The sequence below is a fragment of the Myotis lucifugus genome, unplaced genomic scaffold (assembly GCF_000147115.1).
Source record: "Myotis lucifugus unplaced genomic scaffold, Myoluc2.0 scaffold_53, whole genome shotgun sequence".
NCBI classification, from domain to species: Eukaryota; Metazoa; Chordata; class Mammalia; order Chiroptera; family Vespertilionidae; genus Myotis; species Myotis lucifugus.
The window spans coordinates 2380541-2395892 of record NW_005871101.1 but is presented as its reverse complement, the minus strand read 5'-3'; the positions used below and the strand labels follow the sequence as shown (position 1 = coordinate 2395892).

Here is a 15352-nt window from a genome sequence, read left to right as displayed (position 1 = left end):
AAGACTAAAGTTGATGATAATCATTGAGAACTAGGAAGCATCTCTAGTTCAAATGTCCTTTGAAGGTTAAACCTCTTTTATGAGCATGTTTGTTAAGCATATGTCTTTGGACTTTTCTGGTGCTGGTGCAAACACTAGCTTCCAAACTACTACACATTCTACTTTTGAACAACTACAATTCTTATAACTCTTTATTTTTCTTATGAACCCTTTTCCCATACTTATTGACTTATTTAGGTATATTCCTATTATTGATGTCTTAAAATTTGGTAGCAAAATCTGAATGATTAGTACGAGGTATGGGATGCTTTTCTTCTTCATTCTGAACATTATACTTATATTAATGATCTGTTCCCACCAAAATTATGAAAATATATATATATATATATATATATATATATACACATACACACACACACATACACAATTTGTAGTAAGAAGGTATCATTACATTGTGAGGGAGGGCTGTATGAAAATATACATCACCGGTATATTAATTTGCAAGCAGACATAGGGCATGGGTAAAAATTAATGGTAGTGAATGGAAAACAGATTCATATCAGTGTAACCTAATTTCTTCAAGAAGTTTGTAAGGATCTGGAGGAAGCAGGACACATATGTCTTGACGCTCTCATGCCATTGATATAATTAAGGATATATAATCGCCTGTGCCCCAGGGAAACACAGTTTAGCTCAGATGATACCATAGTTAGATGGTGGAACGGTCACACAAAGGCACTGTAAAGGATACATATATATTTTTAGAGTGTTGGTGTGGGACAGCTGTTAACCTTGCAGAGGTTAGCCTGGGGCCCAGTTCTATTTCATCAATTTTAAGCATGACCAGTGATCTATTGTGTGTGTTTGTTTGTATGCCAGAGATACTAGGAATAAAAATCAAAATAACCTGGATAAATTGGGTACTTACAAATTGGACAAAGTCAAATGAAGGCTAATTAATTTTGTAAGTAGGAAGTTTAAAATGGAGATGACTGGCTTTGTGCCTGTTCCTGGCAGGAAAGGCCCCTGGGCCATGGTAAATCACGAGCCATCAGTAACTGTAATACTCTATATGCAGAATACTGCATGCCATAAGTCTGATTAAGAATACTGATATGATACTGAGAGTAGGCAAAAGACACAGTGAAGGCTCACGGTGGCTAAAAATGTTACAATAGAAACAGAGACATGTGCAGCAAGAGGGGAGGGCTTTGAAAAAGAACAATTAGAAGTATTTTGTATTAAGGAGGGTGGGCTAAAATGCTGTAAAAACAAACCAAAAATGTAATGGTTCAAATCCAGTACAAGTTTATTTCTCTCATGTAACAGTCCGGGATGGACATATCAGATCCCTTTTGGCTCCACAAACGTGTTTAAAGACTGGAAATGTCAAGAGAACCCAGGAACCAGCTTGAAAGAACTCTACGCGATGAGTTTGGAAATAGGCATTCAAAAGAATAAGGGTGGCAATGATTAAAAATAAGTCCATGAATCCATAATATATATCCAGGGGAAAAATTGCTAGCGTGTAAAAGCAGAAGGAATCATAGAATTAGAAAATCACTGTTTTGTAATTCCCAGGATAATTGGTTCAGGCAAGGGTGATAAATGGATGCTAAATCTATTTGGTGAAACTTTGCTGTGGAAGAGCATAGTCTAACTGTCTCAAGGTATTATCCTGGAGATTACTTATTGATTACAAAAGGTACCATACAGGGATATATGGCAGACAACTCCTTAATTAGGTGATCTAACTTCATGCGACCAGTAATGAGACAAACTGACATAACGAGATGCATAATTCAGATAGTATTCTTGCGGAAAACACTTATCTAATATGAGGCAACAATTACATGGACAAATCCAGACTGTGCAGTGTTCTACAAGACGACTGGACTAGAATGTTCGACAGTGTCAGTGTGTCGCTCTCACTAGGTGTCCTCGTGAGAGTGGCATCGTCTTTAAACCCTGCATGGCAATCCCTGACGCACTGCCATGCTGCCCAGGGAAGACGGTGACCTGGGAGTCCAACAACTTCCTTAGGATCATCCAGCTCCTGGCTGATTATCCAACATGCCTCATTGTGGGAGCAGACAATGTGGGCTCCGAGAGATGCTGCAGACCCGCATGCCCCTCCTGGGAAGGCTGTGGGCCAGACGGACAGGAACACCATGGAGCAAGGCCATTCGGGGGCATCCGGAAAACCGCCCAGCTCTGGAGAAACTGTTGTCTCACATCCGGGGGAAGGTGGGCTTTGCCTTCACCAAGAAGGAGCTCCCTCACTGAGAGCAGCGACATGCTGCTGGCCAATAAGGTGTCAGCTGTTGCCTGTGCTCGTGCTGTGGCCTCATGTAAAGTCACTGTGCCTGCCCAGAACACTGGTCAGGGCCCAAGAAGACCCCCTCCTTGAGGTTTTAGTCATCACCACTGATCTCCAGGGGCACTGCTGAACTCCCGAGTGACATGCAGCTGATTGAGACTGGCAACACTGCTGAACATGCTAAATGAAATCTCCCCTTCTCCTTGGGGCTGATCACCCAGTAGGTGGTCAGCAGTGGCAACGTCCACCACCCTGCCTCTTGAAAGGCAAGCAGTAGTTTAAATTTCTGGGTTTTTAAAATTTTTTATGAGTGATGCTGACCTTTTCATATGTATAATAGCCCATTTGTCCTTTTTGTGTGTGAATTGTCTCTTTATATCCTCTTTTGTTCTCTTTAAGTTTGGTATTTCTTTCTTAAATGTTTGGTAGAATTCATCAATGAAGATATCTGGACCTAGAGTTTTCTTTGTGGGAAGGTGTTTAAGTTCAAAATCAGTTTCTTTAATAGGGATTTTTAGGGATCTTTTTGAAAGAGTTTTAGTGTCTTTTCAGAATGCTTCATCACAGTTGTCTCATTTATTGGAATAAAGTTATTCATTATAGTCCCTTATTATCTTTATAGTGTTTATGAGATCTGTAGTAAGGTCCTATCTTTCTTAATTTTAGTAAGTTCTTTCTTAGTTCGACTGGAGGTTTATCAATTTTGTTTTTTTTGTTTTAAAGAACCAGCTTTTGGCTCATTGATTTTTCTGTTGTTTTAAAAATTTCATTGTTTTCTGCTCTATATTATATACTTCTGTTACTTTGGGTTTAATTCACCCTTCTTTCCCTTAAGGCAGGGGTCCTCAAACTTTTTAAACAGGGGGCCAGTTCACTGTCCCTCAGACCGTTGGAGGGCCAGAGCATAGTTTAAAAAAAAACTATGAACAAATTCCTATGCACACTGCACATATCTTATTTAAAGTAAAAAAACAAAACGGGAACAAATACAATATTTGTATTTGCATGTGGCCCGCGGGCCGTAGTTTGAGGATCCCTGCCTTAAGGTGTAAACTGAGTTCACTGAATCAAAACCTTCTTTTCCATTATAGGCAAATAAGATCAGAACAAAACAGTGCAAAAGATGTACTGGAAATTAAAATTGGATTTTGATTTTACCAATTTTGTAATACTTGCATTGTTGCTTTTCAAAGATTATTTTTCCACTATAGCTTTTTAAAAATAGAACATTTTTTTTATTATTGATTTGAGAAAGAAACATTGACTTGTTGTTCCACTTAAGTATGCATTAACTGGTTGATTCTTATATGTGCCTTGACTGGCAATCGAACCCAAAACCTTGGGAATGATGCTCTAACCAACTGAGCTACCCAGCCAATGCTCGACTATAGCTTTTTAAGATTCTGAAAGGTACTATATGCTAGCTATTAAAATTTTTCAAAGGGTACAGAGAATTATAAGGAATTGTATTAGTCAGGATAGGACATAAAAAATAATCACAAAATTCCTGCAGCTTAATACAACCAACTTGTATTTCTTACACTACACATCTGGGGCTTTGCTCCACAGTCACTCAAGGACCCAGGTTGACAGAGGCTCTGCCATCTTGAGCTGTACTATCTAGAACACACGGCCTCTTTATTCCCTGGGCTGGGAAGAGAACACTGAGGGGGCTCTCTTCTGAAAGTAAATGCTTTGGCCTCACAGCCCATTGGCCAGAAATAGCCACATGGCCCCACCTAATTATAAGGGTTAAGGAACTAAAATCTTCCTGTGGGCTTAGAAGCTGAGAAGCAGCAGGTATGGGTGAGCACTGTAATGCTATACCCTGGGGGTGGGGGTGGGGTGGGAACACCTATCTTCTAACTCTGAGATAATCCCTAGTTCCCCTCTTTCTGCCGGGTCCCAGTGACCTTCCTGATGGCCAGCCTTGTTTGGATGGGTGGAAATTACTCCTATGGTCTGACAGATCACTGGTTCACATTTTGTTGTGTTCTACCTTATCACATGCTATCAATATGTATATGAGACCTAGGAAAGGGCAAATCAAGAATCCCTCGCTAGTTGCTTTAACTGGTAACGGTGATTTTCTTTTTAAAAGCTTGCTTTAGAATCGCTGAAAACTACACAAGTAACTGGTAACAGTGGTTTTACCTACGGAGGGACTAGATAGTGGTGAGTGGGGCTGAGGGGTGTTGAAGAGTGGGTAGGATGTTATTTTCACTGTATATACTTTCTGTAACTTGAGTTTTAGACTATGTAAATTAATATTACCTATTTTTTTAAAAACTTAAAACTTCTTATATTTTCTTAATTTTCTATATTGAATCTATACTATGTAAATGAATGAAAAACATCTATTTCTTTAAAAGTTGTCAGGCAATTGAACACCATTTTATTTTTTTTCACTGAATTTTGACATATCAAGCAAAGACCACATTTTTTAAAAAGTTATATTTACCTTTGGAGGAATACAACTACATTATCCAAATAGGTCAGTTAGCTGTGGCTTGGAGTACCAGGAACCAACATAGTCACTCAGTTGGATATTACCGTTTTGGGAAAGCTCTTTCACATCCGTGCTTGGGTCCCTTTCTACATTTCGCCCTGAGTGGAGCCATAATTGAGGCTTACTGAAGATCACAAATTTTGAAATCAGACCTGAGACTGCACTTCAGCTCCAGCACTTATCAGTCATGCAACCTCAGGAAATGTGCTAGTTAACACCAAGCCCTTTTCCTCCTGGGGAAAAATAATACGTACTTTTCAGGATGGCCGTAAGGATTAAGATGAAAGGTATGTAAAACCCCTGGACAAAACTTAACCCTTTGCACTCCGAACCATTCTGGACATTGGCTACCAGCTACTCGACGCTACTTTGCAGCGGAAACGTGCATTTACAGACCCTCGTATTATTTAGTATAATTTTGGAACCAAGTAACGTATTATAATGATATTGGACTTATATGAATTGGGTGACATCGAGGAATGTATATTTGCAAAAAAAACAATATTTTATTGTTTATAATTTTGTACAGTATGATAAGTTTTGTAACACTCCCCAATATGCATTGCAGGCTGATTAGTGCATGTTTGACAGTAATAAGTGGTTTGACGCCTGCCACCAGGTGTTTTCCTGTTAGAACACACAATGCAGTCCCGTTTTCTTTGTCCCACATTGGGAATATGTAGTTTATTGTTTAATCCGACACAAAACCCGCTGACATTTCTTGTATATATCTTAGTAATTTTACGATATTTTGATTTAATTTCTTGTGCCATTTCAAGATAAAACTTCAGGGAAACATGCATGTCTCAAAAAGTTGCGTTGAAATAACTCAATTCCCCGTAATCACTAATAAACTGCAATGTCCCCTGAGAGGGGACATCCGAGTGATATGCTAGAATTCCGATGTCCCCTGAGAGGGGACAGCGGAGTGCAAAGGGTTAATACATTATTTCTCCCACAGGCTTTCTCCATTCAGGATGAGCAAATCCAGCTACTGTTCTAGTTTTATTTTCTGTACAGTCGTTGACCAGAATGTTAACTTTTCATCTGCCCATCCTACTATTTCATGCACATGGTTTTTTTGTTAAACTTTTCAGAGGTTGCATAGCACAACTATCTGATTATAATACTATGAAGTTACTGTATTAAGTTTAATTTGTTACCTATTTTTAAAAAGTTATTTTTTTTCTCTCAAACTCCAATGTACAGAGGACTTTCCAAAAGCTACAGGAAATGTGATACTGCACCTGATTTAATATAGGTGAGGATTCAGCTGTCTGCTATTGAGCCAGACACAAGCAATTTGTGAGATGTGAAACAATGCCACTTTACTCAGTTTTTTGGTTTGGGAAAACAGCAAATTTTCATTTTAAGAAATGTTATTTATGTTACCATGCAACAAGTGTCAAAAGGTCCTGTAATCACACTATGAGAACTGTGAGGTCAGACTCCGAAGCCTGTAGGTGAAAACCACAATGTAAGCAAGATTTCTGTAAATAGATGTCATGTTACATGCACCCACATCTCCGGTCTTTGGTGGACTTCCAACCTAAGTATTCCCTTTCTTCCTTTTGCTGGAAAAAAGATAAGCAATTAGTTACTGGTTCTAATCCCACAAAAAGTTATCGTTTTCTTTTTTAAAAAAATATATTTTTATTGATGTCAGAGAGGAAGAGGGAGAGATGGAAACATCAATGATGAGAATCATTGACCAGCTGCCTGCACGCCCCTTACTGGGGATTGAGGCACACAACCTGGGCATGTGCCCTTGAACAGAATCAAACCCAGGCCGACATTCTGTTCACTGAGCCAGACCGGCTAGGGTGCAAGTTATAGTTTTTCTAACAGAGATCTGGAGCCAGTTATATTGAACTCCAGTTACTAAGGTAGCTATTAATGATGGGTTTTTTTGGTCTTCCATACAGAGCTTATTCATGTGACATTTTGGTATGCCAGAAACCAAAAGTAAGTTAATTGAAGGCACTAAACTGAAATAAAATAGGAAGATCATCAGCTGAGAACGACCTGCTGGAGAAAGAGTAAGTATGGTGTGTTGTTAAGATTTGGGTTGGTAATAACTAGAAAAGCAGAAAAGAAATCATGGTTTGTTTCCTTCAGGTCTGCTAATACTTCTGAATCGGTCAGATCACAATGCAAACCCAAAGATGTCTTGAAAAGGACTTCCACGTTAACTTTTTAAGTGGTATATGAAGCAATTTGAGTTGATTCATAAGTAGTTAAAACATTTTTTTTTTCCCAAGAAAACCGTATCTTATAAATCACTGAATCCTTGGAGTTAATTTGAACATTTTTCAAGGGAAAATTCGGGACAGGTAGCCTAACAAAGGATTTTTGTCTTGTCCTGGGGGGGGAGGGGGTGGTTTAAAGAACAAAATGTTGGAATCTTGAATAATTTTAGTGGTTTATCGAGGACATGGAGTATAAGTTGGTATCACCTCAGAAAGTTTTAGTTCCCATAATTATATTTGGGAACCATTATAGAACAGCTCAAACTTGTGGATTGCTTTATATTGCCTTAAGTTGCATATCTTCCCTCATCTCTAAAGTTCCTTCCAGCTTTACGGTTCTCTTACATATTCCATCTCAGATTTGTTTTGTCTTCTTTCTTCCAGTCCTCTTCTAAGGAGCTTCTGGGAACTGCCTTGGTGACTGGAACTGATCCTCCTCCTCCACTTCCTGCCCTTTGCTGACCTTCCATAGCCCCCCCAGATGCTCCTCCAGGGAGTAGCCTGCTTTTCTGCCTTCCCCTGGGCCCCACGGTGAGAGTCAGTAATGCAATGGAAACTTGGGAAACACCCCTTGGATATTGCCTATTTAAACATGGATTCCTTAGCTTTGCTTATTTAATTTGCATTGCAGTTATTAAGGATAAAATAATTTTATATAGATAATTCTTTTTAAATTTTATAGTAAAAATACCTTTAAAAAAGGGGGGGGGTCTTCATAAATATGAACCCACACTGTTTTCCTTCCTCACCTCCATTCCAAACCAACATTTGCTATTTAAAACAGCTTGTGTTTCTTCTTGACACTGGAGGGCTTCAAGTGGTCTTATCATTCCAACTATGCTTCCTTATCCAAGCACCACCACTTACAAAGCCAGTGGCATTTGTCAAGGTGGTAAACCATGATTCTGTGCCATTATTTACCATATATCAAATCTGGAATGGAGCTTTTCCGGGAGAGCATCAAGTTAAATTACACGATATATTTGAATATAGAAAAAAATTTCAATGTACAAGAGAACTTGTTTCATTGATTCTTTTAAACCTATAGTTATTAATATGGGTATTGAATGATTTTTTAAACTGTTTTTATATATACACGTGTGTGTGTAGATAGATATGTGAGTTTACGACACTGGTGTATTTATGGCCATGAGTATGTTAAAGAAAAAACTGTTCATGACCTTTGTTGAAGAATGGTAAGGCAGACCTTATTCAGAACTACTGCAATAGGTATAGGGGCCACTATGATGAGGTTCTGCAATGACAGGAAGAGACTGGGCTTCACTCCAATACAAGTGGGAATTCATAGCCAAGAAGCAAGGTGTGGGGTCAGTAGATGGAATATTACTAAGGAAACATCAGGGGTCAGGGGATTCTGGCTAAACCCTAACAGGATTCTTGCTGAAGGTAGTCTGGGTGATTGGACATCACCTGGGGCATGGTGAGAGATGAGGAACCTGATCAGATAGCGAGGGAGATCAGATATTGAGGATGAGACATGCTGACTAACCCGACTAAGCAGTATTCTTGCTAAAATTGGACTGTGATAAGATGAACACAGAACTCAAATGTCAGGGCCTCTCTTCTCAATTAGGACTCTGTCAAGTTAATAGAACTAATAGCTTTCTTCCACTGAATTTTTTCTCCTCAGACAATATCCTCATTACTCCTTTGAAATTATTTAATCAGGTATCTGCTTTTCAGCAAATTCAGTTTTTCACTTTTTAGTCTTGACACTCCCCAACTTATTTTTTCCTTAAAGTTTGAGGAATTCAGAAAGACCTATAATACTACATAGTATTAAGTCAATGTGTACCTTCTAAGTTTTTCTATGCATGTATGTCTTAACAAGTAATGACATACTTTTGTAACCTGCAATTCATTTAAACATATTATGGAAATTTATATTATTTTTAAACATGTAACATATTCATAAGGCTAAACATTGAACAAGTATAGAAAGGTGGAGTGAAAACAGTCTTCCTGCTGACATTTTTAATGGCTGCAGGATAGTACATTGTAGGGAAGGACTGTATCATTTTAACCCTCTCCAGTTGTTGACATTTGTGATGGACTTGTTACTATTTGGGTTTGGTTTTATTTTGCTACTCAGAAATACTTGGTTGAACAGTCTTGCAGAAACATCTTTGGGTCATATTTTCAGGATAAATTTCTCTAACTTCCTTCCTTCTCTTCCATCCTTTCCTGATTTCTTCCTTTCTGACCTTTCTCTTTCACCATGTTATCTTTTTTGCTGCCTCCACGTGCATTTATCACTCAAGCTTCAACTCCTGTTCCTTTGCCTTTACCTATCACTTCCTAATGTTCGCAGGTATCCATACTCGGTCCCTGTTCCTTCCCTGTATTCTCTCATCTCTCCAGGTGCCACACCTGAAACATCATGCCCAGAAGATAAATCTTTCTTTCCTTTGCCAAGGTTCCTAATATTTTCAGCTGAATAGTCTGTTCCATATCTGAACTTCAGATACTTAATGTGAATGTTGATCCTGCAGTTAAAACAGTTTGAAAACTGCTGGACTAGAGGGCCCTTTAAACATTACCTCTACTTCACTGACGAAGAGACAAAAGGGGGGACAGGTGAGGTAACATCTTGAGTCAGAGTGAGACTCGGTTAACAACTATCAGTGATTGTCTGAATGCCACCTGCAGGCTGCTATTCTAAGCCTGTGTTTTCACTCCAGTAGGACAAAGTATTTTATCTTTTTACACATTATTAAAACATGTACTTATATGGAAGTTTTAGTAATTTATATGTAACATTTTGGTTATAGATCTGAGAGTTCTGAACGACCTGGGTCTCAAAAAATGACCAAAGTATGCATATTAATCCTTCATCTATAAGTTTTATGAGAAACATAAATTCCTATTTATACATATAATTATTTGTGGAAATGACTGGATTAAATTATATTTGGGGAATCCTAGTGCTTGTTTTATAAAGTCTTAAAATAGAGATAGAATCAAGATAACAACAAGACTTTTTCACTTTACTTTGCAGGGATGGAAAATAAAGCAAAGCAGTATCTTATCGTCTATCTTTCAGCAGGCCTTCTGAAGTTTAACTAAAAATATGACTGTGCTTGCTTCAGAGAACTGCTCTTCTCAGTACCAGTTACATCAAACAAGTCAGCCCCTGGATGGTAACTGTCTGCTAATCTTGATTATACTTGGGAAAATATTATTAAATATCCTCACACTGGGAATGAGAAGAAAAGACACCTGTCAAAATTTTATGGAATATTTTTGCATTTCACTAGCACTCCTGGACCTTTTACTTTTGGTAAACATTTCCATTATATCCTATTTCAGGGATTTTGTACTTTTAGACATTAGGTTTACTAAATACCACATCTGCTTGTTTACTCAAATTATATCTTTTACTTATGGCTTTTTGCATTATCCAGTTTTCCTGATAGCATGGATAGATTATTATCTGAATTTTTCTAAAACCACCCTTCCATTTAAATGTCAGAAATTATTTTATTTCTTTACAGTAATTTTGATTTGGATTTCAGTATTTGCTTATGTATTGGGAGATCCAGATATCTACCAAAACCTGAAGGCACAGAATGTTTATCCTTATCAATGTCCTTTCTACGTCAGCATTCAAAGTTACTGGCTCTCATTTTTCATGGTGATGATTTTATTTATGGCTTTCATCACTTCTTGGTCAGAAGTTATTACCTTGGTACAGGCTATTAGGGTAACTTCCTACATGAATGAGACTGTCCTATATTTCCCCTTTTCATCCCATTCTAGTTGTACTGTGAACTCTAAAAAAACACTCTTGCCCAAGTTCATTGTCTGTTTTCTCGGTACCTGGTTACCATTTGTACTACTTCAAATAATTATCCTTTTATTTAAAGTACAGATTCCAGCATATATTGAGATGAACATTCCATGGTTGTACTTTGTCAATAGTTTTCTCATTGCTACGGTTTACTGGTGTAAATGTCACAAGTTTAATTTAAGAGACATTGCATTACCTGTGGATCCATTTGTCAACTGGAAAAGCTGCTTCATTGCACTTGGAATTCATGATCCTGAGCAAATTGAAAAGCCTACATCAATTATAATTTGTTAACATGTTGCCATGTTAAAACTTACAACTGTGGTATTTTCAAAGGAAAAAGAATAACTCAGGGCATACAAAGACTGAACTGAACTGAAGCCTCCCTCAACCACCTCAATGTGTATTTTGGGGCTACGATATTATTTGTCTCTTTGTTCGTTTTTAAACAAAATAATTCCAGGAAAAAATTTTATACCTGTTCAGGAAAATTGCATGTTACAAATATTAACATAGAAGTGAAATGAGTTAACATTTGGCCATACTGATGTTTCTGTTATCCAAAAAAACTACTGGATGCAAACTGTTATGTAAATCTGAGATGCGCTGCCAACTTTTATATAAACTTAAATAAACATTTTTATTTAATTCACAGCAATAAAATCAAGATGGTTTTCTTAAAATGATTCGGTATAAATATTCTTTAACATAGGGGAAGAGTAGCTAATTTTAAAAATATATATTTGTTCTTAATGTAAATATTTCTGCAAGCTAAGTTTTGGTTGCTTACCTTACAGAACTGGTAGTGACTAGGCTCTCTCCATGCCAGATTCCTTTTCAGTTATAACTTAAATGTCACTTGCAATATCAAATCATAACTACATCGTAAAAGTAAAGCAGGGTTTCCTGTCCTCAGCACTATTGATATTTTGGGTTAGGTAATTCTTTGTTTGGGGAGAACGCCTGTGCATTGAAATATTTAGTAGCATCCCTACCCTCAACCCACTCGATACCAGTAGCACCTTCTTCCCCAGTCTTCACAATCAAAATGTCTCCAGACATTGCCAAGCCTCCCATGGGGGCAAAATCGCCCCAGCTGAGAACTACAGGAATAAAGGAATCTGAATGACAAATAATCTGAAGTCACTTTGTGAATTCAGTTGAATTACATAGAAGTGTCCAACCTGTCCATGTCTAAACCTGGCCCTCTCACTTCTCTGTTACGTTTCCTCTGAATGTATTGCTTTCTAATTGGCCATAACATGGCACTACGATATTTAAATAAATCGTACTTAATAAAACCCTGCAGATTTTAAATCAGGAAAGTATCTATTTCAAATCCCTTAGTAAGCTTTTTGTTGTTGTTCACTTAGAAAGCCCCCATGCCTCATAAGCTTAAAGAAAAAAAGAAATTATGCAATAGACCAGCCAAATGGAAGAGGCTTTTATTAGTAAAGAAATGAACTTAACAGCTGGTCTACAATATATTATTGAATTATAAACAATATAAATAAATGATTCTGTAGGCCCACTTAACCTTCATCCAGACCCACATGAAGCAATGTTACAACAATGTTCTACGTGAAATGTGCAGGTAACAAAGGTGCAATTACAAGTCAGGTTAAGCAGCAGAATATAAGGTGCTTTAATTTAACAGTTAATGTTGCCATCAACAAGCATCTGAATGCTTAATTTCACTTCACTGAATACAGACACAACAGATATGAAAATCTAAAATTAATACACATGCTACTTGTTAATATGAAAGTGCCTTCTCTTTTTAAAAAAAATATACCAAATGGACAGACTTTTTACATAGATCGTGGTGTGCTCTTATAATGCAAAATTAACTTCATTTTCAGGTTATACATTTGAAAACTAGCTACAGACACCAATCTAGGAACACTAATGCTAAGAGTGCTAAAACTAATTTCCTGTAAAGAGGACTCTAATACAATATCCAATGTAAAGAATACATCTATATATAATCTTAACATTTGTTTTCTATAAAGATAAAAAATGCTTTTTCCCCTTGGTGATGCTTTGTTCATCCTGGGTGGATCAGCTTTTGAGGTTTTAATCATTTGAAAGTCCCATTTTAGAACATTGTAAGGAATCAAACGTAGAAATAGAAAAAGTCAACATGTACTTGAAGAATCAAAAATTAGTATTTTTTTAAAAACTAATGTATCACAAAAATTTGCCTTTGTTTAAATCAACAAAAGGTTGACCAGCAAGACAAAAGCATTAATTCAGTAGAGGCCTGAAATGCCTGCCATCTGTGTCGGCATCCATCCTGCACACTGCTGCCTACAACTCAGCACAAGCTTACTCCTGACTCTAAGCATAGTTTCTAGAACCTACTTTGACTTTTTTTCCCCTACAGAAAAAAACAAAAATTTTTTGAATAAGGTGACTTGGGAATCTTGGGTAAATGTCTCGGAAGTTAAACATCCTTGTACACTTCGTTGACTTTATTTTTTTAAATCCTCACCTGGGGATGTTTTTCGCATTGCTTTTCAGAGAGCATGGAAGGGAGGAAGGGAGAGAGAGAGAAATATCGATGCAAGAGAGAAACACTGACTGGTTGCCTACTGTATGCACCCGGCTGAGGCAGAGAGGGAACCCACAACCCAGGTGAATGCCCTTGACTGGGAACTGAACATGCAACCCTTCGGTTCAGGAGCCGATGCTTTAACCACTTAGCAACACCAGTCAGGGCTCCACTGACTTTTTAAATTTTAAGAATACATATTTAAAAGGTACTTATGCAATATATATACTAACATCATAAAATATGGGTAAATATTTTTAAAATTGGGTATATCAAAACATGTTAAATTTTAAACAATGCCATGGGGAAAAAATTTGTTTTACGTGGAATATCAGTGTTCCTTTTTAAATCAATTTGTTAAAGATTCCAATCCAACATGTATTAGGACATTTTCCTGCTTTAAGAAGTTGTGACTACCCACCTGGTGTGGCTAAGTGGTTGAGCATCAACCTGTAATATAGCCAGGAGGTCACAGTTCCATTCCCAGTCAGGGCACATGTCCGGGTTGGGGCTCAATCCCCAGTGTGGGGCATGCAGGAGGCAGCCGATCAATGATTCTCTCTCATCATTGATATTTCTACCTCTCCCTCTCCCTTCCTCTCTGAAATCAATAAAAATGAGATACTTCCATTTTTTTATCTTTATAGAGAATGTTAGTATCAAGCAATGTTAATATGTAAAGCTCTGTCAATAGGAATTACAGTGTAAGTCACAGAATCCTCAAGTGGTAAGGAATCTCTACCCAGTTAATAACGATCCCATTCAATACTTACTCCCCATATACTTGTCAATTTAAACATAGAACTCTTTTATGTTTACTAGTTCAGTATTTTAAAGTAAAACCCTTTTATTTTGTAATGTGTTCTTTCTAAAAAGTAGATATTTGTAATAAAATTCATTTTATGTAGTCTTCCTTGCTTTAAAAACAAAACAAAAGTACAAAACAAACCTGTTCAGCAAATTCCTTTGAGATTTCCCAGTTTTAGATATGCTTCACTGTCAATACTGGGTGTAAAGCTTTTGTGGTTAAAAATGTATAGTAAGTCAGCACCAGCTTCTTTGTATTGTTCTGTCACACTCCCTGCATAGCAACACCTCTGGAATAGATTCAAGTGTCAAAACAATTCTTAGAAATATGGGCTGTCACAAAATATAAATCCTTACTGTTAGGACACTTAATTTCATAACCTAATCAGGTTTATGACTGATTGATGTTTAGTAGGTAAAATGTTACAGGATTTGATGTGATTTACTCAGACCCCTTATCTGTCATCTAGCCTAATCTTTACCCCAATGCTTAAAAAAATTCCCTCAGTTCCAACTTTATATTCAGTACATTAAAGTAATAATAATTATGTCCATGTTTAAACTGCAATCAAAATTTTGTTTGGGAAGATTTTGTTTACTTATGACTAGTTCCTTACATCATGTATACCACATGCTGCATAGTAAGTGTTCAAACAGTTTGCTAAATGAATGGATAAATGCCTGAATGATAATGTCCATTATCATTTTTCATCATATATAATAAAAGGCTATTATGCAAATCGACCAAACGGCAGAACGACTGGTTGCTATGATGCACACTGACCACCAGAAGGCAGATGCTCAACACAGGAGCTGCCCCCTGATGATCAGTGCGCTCCCACAGGGGGAGCGTCACTCAGCCAGAGGCCGGGCTCACAGCTGGCGAGCACAGTGGTGGTGGCGGGAGCCTCTCTTGTTTCCATGGCAGTCGGACATCCCCCGAGGGCTCCTAGACTGTGAGAGGGCACAGGCCAGGCTGAGGGATCCCCCAGAGTGCATGAATGTCATGCAGTGGGCCTCTAGTGTGTTCATATATTCCATGGTTAGCTAGCAAGAAGCATTTAGAAAAATGTCCTCATTTGCTTGTCTGTTTAAATTTTCT

At 37.6% G+C, this 15352-nt stretch overlaps 1 protein-coding gene and 1 pseudogene across 2 annotated transcripts; both read left to right on the top strand.

The window, feature by feature from the left end:
- Window positions 1-1101: 1101 nt before the first annotated feature.
- LOC102432836 lies at window positions 1102-3245 on the top strand (annotated as a pseudogene).
- Window positions 3246-4487: 1242 nt separating this feature from the next.
- Window positions 4488-11572, top strand: GPR160 (G protein-coupled receptor 160). 2 transcript variants are annotated; one of them, XM_014455968.2, is made up of 5 exons: window positions 4490-5116; window positions 6039-6090; window positions 6755-6868; window positions 7463-7609; window positions 10098-11572. In XM_014455968.2, the coding sequence occupies exon 5, from the start codon at window positions 10170-10172 to the stop codon at window positions 11181-11183; it is 1014 nt and encodes a 337-aa protein (XP_014311454.1). In that variant the 5' UTR covers window positions 4490-5116; window positions 6039-6090; window positions 6755-6868; window positions 7463-7609; window positions 10098-10169; the 3' UTR covers window positions 11184-11572. The 2 variants fall into 2 exon arrangements, with proteins under 2 accessions (XP_023609669.1, XP_014311454.1); XM_023753901.1 differs by lacking the exon at window positions 7463-7609 and having other exon boundaries at window positions 4488-5116.
- The last annotated feature ends 3780 nt before the right edge of the window (window positions 11573-15352 follow it).